The sequence below is a fragment of the Acanthisitta chloris genome, unplaced genomic scaffold (assembly GCF_000695815.1).
Source record: "Acanthisitta chloris isolate BGI_N310 unplaced genomic scaffold, ASM69581v1 scaffold18666, whole genome shotgun sequence".
Lineage (NCBI taxonomy): Eukaryota > Metazoa > Chordata > Aves > Passeriformes > Acanthisittidae > Acanthisitta > Acanthisitta chloris.
Window position 1 is genome coordinate 1 of NW_008677764.1, and position 7,911 is coordinate 7,911.

Here is a 7,911-nt window from a genome sequence, read left to right on the forward strand (position 1 = left end):
GGGACCTGGACGGGGACCTCCCGCCCGGGGCAGCGCGGAGGACGGAGCCGTCCGCACGGATCGGTTGGAAAGGTCAATCCCCTGTCACAGGGCTCCTCTCCTTCGCCTGAATTTCCAGCTGGGGGGAGGGGGGAAGAAAAATGGGAGAGGGGGAAGGTGTTCTTGTTGAGTTTTGGGGTTAATCTCGGCAATATTTGCCCGACAGTGAAGCGCCAGCGGCAGCCGCACACGCCAACACCTCCCTCCATGCCCACCCAGCCCGGACTCACCAAGCTCCAGCACCGCATGGACACAGCCGTTTCCTGCTCTGTGTATAGACTGGAAGATATTTATATTATATATATTTTTGTTCAATGGTTGTTAATAGTAGATGTTTAAGTTATAGCCGTTCTGATTTGACAAGCCAAGTACTGTAAATATTCTCGGAGTATATTCACACTGTATAATGTATACAAAAAAAAAAAGGTACAGAAAAAGGTTATAGTTTCTATAGCAATTAAAGAAACAAAAAGAGAAAAAAAAAAAAAGCTTGTATATGGTTAGGATGACTTTTGTATAGTTCTGCACTGTAGTTGTATCTATTGCACTGAAGTTCAGGCTCTGTAGGATATTCAACCGAAAAAAAATACCCCTGAGAAATATTGTCCTTTTCAAACAAAACTGAAAAACACCCAAAAAAAAAAAAATAAAAAGAAAAAGGCATTTCCCTGAGTGCAGCTGGTGTGGGAGCTCCTGGCACATTCCCAAAGCCACAGAGAAAGGTTTTTGTTTTGTTTTTTTTTTTTGGCTTTTTGTAATAGTACTTTTTTTATTTATTTGTCTGCTTTGGAAGTGATGACACTTGACCACACTTGAAGGAGAATAAAGGTTTAGGGGAGGGAGGGAGGAAATAAAGCTGTATCTAACCATGCCCTGTGCTCCCCTGGTCACAGCCTGGCACTGCCAGGGCTCTGTGTGTGTGTGTGGTGTGGTGTGTGACCACCAGTCCCTGAAGTGCCAAGAGGAGGTGTGTGGTGTGCTACAATAAAGGAGAATGTCTGCAGCGACCCAGTGCCTGTGTCCTGTGCCTTTATTCCAGCACAGCTGGGCCTTCCCCTTCCCTCCCTGCCAGCCCGGCCTGGGGGGGTGGGCACTGCGTGTCCCTGCAAAGATTTTCCACCATGGCAACACTGCTCACCTGCTTGCAAAATACCTGCTCTGGGTGTAGGACCGGGTTGGAATAATTGCCTGGAGCAGCCTGGGCTGGGAGCACGGGGAGGGGGATGTGGCTGGAGCCTTCGTGCTCTCTGGACCCCGAGCCTGCCCACCTGGCCTGGGACAGAGCCTGTGCTGGTGCCAGGAGCACCTGAGCCGGGGGAGGAGGGAGGGAGGGAGAGAGGGAGGAAGTTGCTGCTGCATTGGGTTTTTTCCCCTTTTGCTGAGAAGGTGCCAAGAGCTACAAGCCTGAACACTTTCGGGCAAAGAAATGCTGATCTTGGTCACTTCAGGTTTTCTTCTATTTCTTGAAGCAGCTCTTTGCCCTGCGGGGCTCTGGGCACGGCTCTCCTAGGAAATGGCTCTTGCAATGTCTTCTAAAGCTCCCAAACATGTTCTTTCTGTGCTCAGGGCTCCTCTCCTTCCCTGTGCTGTTTCACCTCCCTTCTGGGAGATGCTCAGCCCCACGAGCAACCAAAGAATGTTCTCTCTGTGCCCAGGAGCCTCTCCTTCCCTGTGCTCTCTCATCCCCACTCTGGAAGATGCTCAGCCCCACACAAAGTCCTTTTCCCCCCTGTTTTTTGTGCTGTTGAACCCCCAAGAGCAGCCACACAGCCCTGCAGGCTCAGCCTGGCCACAGAGCACCCGAGGGATTACAGCCACGACCGAGCTCCAAATCCCTGCTGACCCAAATCCTCTGTGCCCTGGGGCACTGTGCCAGCAGGCACAGCTCCCCCTGCACCCCCTACCCAGGGGGGTGGTCGTTCCAGCCCCTCCAGCATGCCCCACCACACATAGGTGCTCGTTCCAGCCGTTGAGAGCCCTGATGCGCTGGGGACACCCTCCAGGATGTCCTGTAGGAGGGCTGGGGGTGTTCCACCCTTTCCCCCAGGCTGGGCTGTGCCCCCCAAACAGCGTTATCCCTCCCCATGGAGTGGAATGCAGCTGACCCCGAGGCTTTCCCCTCCCAGCAGCATCAATCCCTGCTAATTGCTCAGGCCTCGGCTTGACGAAGCGTTTACAAAGCACACTTGACTCCATCCCAACTCGCAGAGGCAATTAAATACACTCATAAATCCTCCTCAAGTAAATGAGAGTTAATCAGAGCTCAGGGCTCAGCTTTGCACACAGGGCAAGTTTCCCTTCGCCCCTGTCCCAGCCGTGAGGGGATCACATGCTCCCCGTCCCCATGGCCCTCCTGGGGCTCCACTGCCCCTTCTGCCACAGCCCTGTGCCTCCACAGCAGGACCACAGCGGCCTCAGGGGCTCCTCTCTGGCTGGGAGTGGGCTCGGGGGGCTGTGGGCATGGTGACACCACAGGCTGCCTCCTCTGGAGGTTGGTGGCAGAGCTAAGGACATGCCAGCTCACTGCCATGAGGAAAACACATCTCCTTGGCATTGGAATCTCTGATTGGAGCCTTTCCGGCCTTTTCCTCAAGACTGCTTAAAGTCCCTCTTGCCTCTCGTGGTCCCTCCTGGATGGAAGTTCTTCCAGAAGTGGAACAAATGAATCTCTCAGTGCCCAGAGCTCCCAGACTCCTTGAAAGCTCTGCAGGAAGACTCTGAGCAACCTGGGCAAATGGAAGGTGTCCCTGCCCAGGGCAGGGGGTGGGACTGGATGGGCTGCAAGCTCCTTCCAACTCAAACCAGTCTGGGATCCCATGAAAATTGGTTTGGAGCTGGAGGGGCTCTGCACAGAGCTTGCAACACCTCGTCAGGCCCAACCAGGTCCCCAGGAGCAGGTGTCCAGCACCACCCCAGACCTTCCCTGTGTCCCTGTTGTATCCCTCTGTGGGATCTCCCATGTCAAACCGGAAGGCAAAGCCAGGAAAGGAGGAACAAACACACCTGAGCAGGTGTTGGCTCTGCACAGCCAACATGAGAGGCTGTTTGCTCAGGCAGAATGCAGTCGATAACCACTTATTCACCGTGTGTTGGTGCTGCTTTTGTTCCTCACCTGTTGCTGTTACTGCCTGACAGGTTCCAGAGATGGAGCAGCACATAGAGATTAACTCAGCCCAAGATGTTTACTTTCCAAAGTGGGGGACAGGCAGGGCCACAGCTGGAAAGAGGCAGCAGCAGGAAGGACGATGGCTGTGACGCTGGTGTTGTCCAGGAGCCTGGATAAGGGAGAGGCTGGGCAAACACCTGGCTCTGGCTAGTTTGTGTGGGAAAACTTGGCATCAATCAGCTCCAACAGGTGACCAATGCTTTCTAGAGGATCTTGCTGGGGCAGCTGCTTGGCCAGGTTGAAGGCTTTCATCCCCACCTCCCGGGCCTGGAATGGGACAGAAACAACATACAGGCACTGTCAGGAATTCGGCTGTTCTCACGGGGTAGTTAATACCTGCCAAGGCTCCGGGGGAGAGGCTGGAGCAGAGCCAGACTCCTTTTCTGAGGTGACCTGTCCAAGCTGCTTTAGAGGAGAGCCTAAAGCTGCCAGCAGTCTCATAGTTAGGATCCAGTGGTGCAGACAGAAGGGATTACTGACCCACCCCCCGTGCTGGAGATCACCTCCTGTCTAATACAGCTCATCTGAGCGTTCCCAAAGCTCTCTCAGGGAAAAAACAGCTGTATGGACTCAGTCTGAGCTAAATCCCTCATTTCCCCAGTAAAGAACTAAATCATTTCCCCTGGTAGCTCTTCCAGGGATTAGACATTCTGACCATTATGAAGCTTTGTCTTTTCTTTGTGTCTCCCACACACTCCCTTCATTGTGGCTTTCCCTGAGACAATGAAGAGACCATTAATATTTCAACACAGTATTTATAACCATCTGTATTGTCACTCCCCAGAACACAGGCAGGGGAAGCTGAGGGGTTTGAGCTCAGAGTCTGGACAGAGAGGCCTGATCTCCACATGGTTTCTGCTCAGCATTTCCCCAACATCAATTCTTGGTAAGGCACAGAAGTTCCCAGTCACTCTGGAAACTTTTAGCCAGAAAAAGACAGAGCTGCAAAGGCAGAACTGATTTCCAGGCTGCAATAGAGTGAACCCTGAACTCAGAGGAGTCTGGCTCAAGGAGAGGCCCATGTGTTGTTGAATAACATCTGACCTGATGGCTAAACACAGCCACACTGCCAGGATAGCCCAGACAAAGGATGAACCCAGAAAATGTGGATGACTGCAGGATCCACTGGTGATGGCAGAAAGCAAAGCAGACATTGAGATTGGTAGCCCTGACAGAGTGCAGGTCACAGAATTATTTGGACTGGAAGGAACCTTAAAGCCCATCCAGTCCCAACCCCCTGCCCTGGGCAAGGACACTCCCACCAGACCAGGATGCTCCAAGCCCCATCCAACCTGGCCTTGAACCTTCACATTAAAAGACTTCTTACTAACACCTAACCTAAATTTCCCCTCTTTCAATTTATTCGTCCTCCTAATCTCTCATCCACGACATTCCCCACAGAGCTCCGAGGCAGTTTTGCCCTTGAGGGCCCAGGAGAGGTGACATGGAGGGGAACAAGTGGCTTCATGATGTGGACTGACCTCCAGAACAGTTGGCCAAACCTCTGGGACTCCCTCAGACACAACTTACCTTTGCTAGATCGTGGCCCAGGTAATGAAGCATGGCCAGGGCGTGCAGGACTTGGGCTGTGTCCCCGGGGAGCGGTGCTGGGGCCTGTTCCATCACCTCCAACACTGCCTGCAGCACTCGTGTCGCTTCTGCTCGCTGCGCTCCAGCTGCAGGAGGGGAGAGTCAGATGGGGGGATGGATGGGATGGATGGATGGATGAGTGGATGGATGGATGGATGGATGGATGGATGGGTGGGTACCAGAGAATGGACTCAAAACTGCACAACTAGCTCTTCTAGACATTAAGGAAAGCATTTCTACTCCAAGTATCAATGCAGTGTGAGGTGCTGAGGCACTGGCACAGGTTGTCCAGAGCAGCTGTGGCTGCTCCATCCCTGGAAGTGTTCCAGGCCAGGTTGGATGGGCCTTGGAGCAACCTGGGCTAGTGGAAAGTGTCCCTGCCCATGGAGGGGGTGGAATAATACAATCTTTAAGGTCCCTTCCCACCCAGACCAGTCTGGGATACTACGATCCCAGCTCCATGCAAATTCCATGCATGTAAACAGTTCTCTTTTCAACCAGTCAGTGACTGTGTGGATCAGCCTTTAGTGAGGAGGTGGAGTCACAACATCTGCATGAAAACAACAACTTTCCAACTCTTGTCACACCCAGGGCCGTCTCCTGTGCCCTGCCTTGGTGTGGTTTCTGCTGCAGGAACCCCCCAGGGAGACAGTGCAGGGACATAGAATTTACAGAGATTCTCTTAGAATCATGGAATCCTGGACTGGTTTGGCTTGGAAGGACCTTAAAACTCATCCAGTTCCACCCCCTGCCATGGGCAGGGACACATTCCACCAGCCCAGGTTGCTTCCATCCAACCTGGCCGGGAACACTTCCAGGGATAGAAATTGATATTTCCTTCCCTGACAATATCCTTATTAGCACAGATGGTAGAAAGCAGCCAAGGACAGTCTGGTCTGGTCACAGTGGAGCTTGGGGCAGTGCCACACACACTAATGCTTTATGCACCTGTGCCCCACTGAGAGACTTCCCAGCCTCTTTCCCAAGGTATTCTCCTGCTTGATCCATCCAATTATCAGCACACACTATTCCATCATGTCCTACTGCTCCAGGGGAGAGCTGTAACCCTGTAATCACCTCACCTGAGTGAGGGCAAATGTCCCTTTCGTCATTAAAGGGAGATAAAGGATCTGCAGAGGAACAGGAATGCTGGAGTCTCAAGTTGTGGCAAGGAGGTTAAATTTGGATACAAGGAAAAGTTTTTCATGGAAAAGCTCGGAAAGCATTGGCATAGGCTGCCCAGGGAGGCAGTGGAATCACCAAGCCTGGAAGTGTTCAAGAACCATGTGGATGTGGCACCTGGGGACATGGATTAGTAGTGCTGGTTGACGACTGGACCCAGTGAGCTTAAAGCTCTTCTCCAACCCTAACAATTCCGTAAGACTGTGATTCTATGAAGTGGAATCAAATCCTGAAAGGCAAAATCTTGCCCCAGCCACTGCCAAGGGCACTGTGAAATGGAGCATGCAAACAGAAAGGGCCCTATGGAACACCCTAATTCCTCAAGCACCAGCACCACAACCGTTTGCCATTCCCATTTAAACCTGGGCTCTGGCAATGCCACGCCAACCCCAGTGCTGTCAGCATCCCCATGGAGGGTATGGATCCCTTCAAATCCTCTTTCCAAAGGGTCCTGTGCAGGAGTGGTGCTCACTCATCTCTTCCTCGATGCCTTCCTCCTCCTCCTCCTCGGTGAAGGGCGACGCTTCCCGCAGGGCCCTGAGCGCTCTCTCCCGCGCCTGCAGGGCGCCCAGCAGCCAGGCATGCCAGCTGGCTGTCACCTGCCAGCAAGCACAGGAATTATTTCACTTGTGTGGACACCTGGTATTCCCTTGTTCTCCAAACAATGTCCCCAGTGCATGCCTGCAGGGCAGCGAGGTGCTGCTGCCAGGGGATGTGCCAGGGAGGGACCTCTCCGCTCTGCTCCCAGCTGGGACATCACTGCTCTAGCTCTGCTCACTCACACCACACCTCAATAGAGCTGAGCAAATTATCAACCAGGAGCAAGTTGGGTTGAAGTTTGGGAGGCGAATGGTGGTGGATTTTGCAGTTCCTGAAGCTTTGCTTCCACAAAAATTGGTTTAAATGCATTAAAGCTCATTTATTTAATAATATCTCATTTAAGTTATTAAAGCAATTAGGTAATTAGTCCTTCCTTTGCTTGATCAATCCTTTCTGAGAATTCTTTATCATTCATTCCCAGTGTAAACTGTAGGTGGTTTGTGTGTATCCCACTGCTTACACACTCCTCCCTGGCTTTGGAGCTCCTCAGAGACTCTTTGGCACAGGAATTGGGGAACAAAGCTGCTGTTTAACGAGGTTTGGCTGCCCACACTGAAGACAATTTGATTAACAATTGTGAGCTGAGCACAGGATTAACGTCTCCTGGGTTTAACTCACCGAATTAGTTAGGTATGTAAAGAGTTTCTGAGATTAAGGCCCCACTGAACCTTGATATTCATTCCCACCATGTCATCAGAAATGGGGAAAACAGTGGAAGGAGCACCAGAAATCCCTAGGGAATACAGAGAGGATGAGCTTTGCTTCCACCAACCTCAGCGTAGAGGGAGTTGGCAATGTCCAGTTTGTTCTGCTGGGAGAAAATGTTGGCCATGTGGAAATACCCTTTGGAGACCTCCAGAGATTTCAGTCCAAAGACAGAGGCAGAAAGATAAACCTGGAATCAACAGCCAAATCCCAGAGGTTTAGTGCTCATGGCAAACCTGGGAAGTTTGTCATTATGGAGCAATAACATTGCAAACATTCAGGTCTTGTTATGTGCAAGTGTTGGTTCTACCGGATGGGGATTGGAAAATGAGGGACTAGAAAGCTGTAGGTTGGGGTTTATGTCCATGAATGAGGTGTAAAGACTGTATTTTGAGGGTTGTACAAAGGAATGAGGAACTAAAAAGCTGTAGTTTGGGGTTTATCCATAGAAATGAGGTACTAAAAAGCTGTAGTTTGGTGTTTATCCATAGGAATGAGGCACTAAAAAGCTGTAGTTTGGGTTTATCCATAGGAATGAGGTACTAAGAAGTGTATTTGGAGGGTTATCCATAGGAATGAGGCACTAAAAAGCTGTATTTTGGGGTTTATCCATAGGAATGAGGTACTAA

At 51.4% G+C, this 7,911-nt stretch overlaps 1 protein-coding gene across 1 annotated transcript in view; it reads right to left on the reverse strand.

Moving 5' to 3' along the window:
* Positions 1-3,352: 3,352 nt before the first annotated feature.
* ZMYND12 (zinc finger, MYND-type containing 12) overlaps positions 3,353-7,911 on the reverse strand; it is a gene marked incomplete at its 5' end in the record, with an annotated part of 8,383 nt that continues 3,824 nt past the window's right edge. Inside the window, 4 exons of the mRNA XM_009076647.1 lie at positions 3,353-3,472; positions 4,736-4,881; positions 6,450-6,576; positions 7,350-7,472. Coding sequence (XP_009074895.1) covers positions 3,353-3,472; positions 4,736-4,881; positions 6,450-6,576; positions 7,350-7,472 — 516 coding nt within the window. The remainder of the gene's footprint in view (positions 3,473-4,735; positions 4,882-6,449; positions 6,577-7,349; positions 7,473-7,911) is intronic.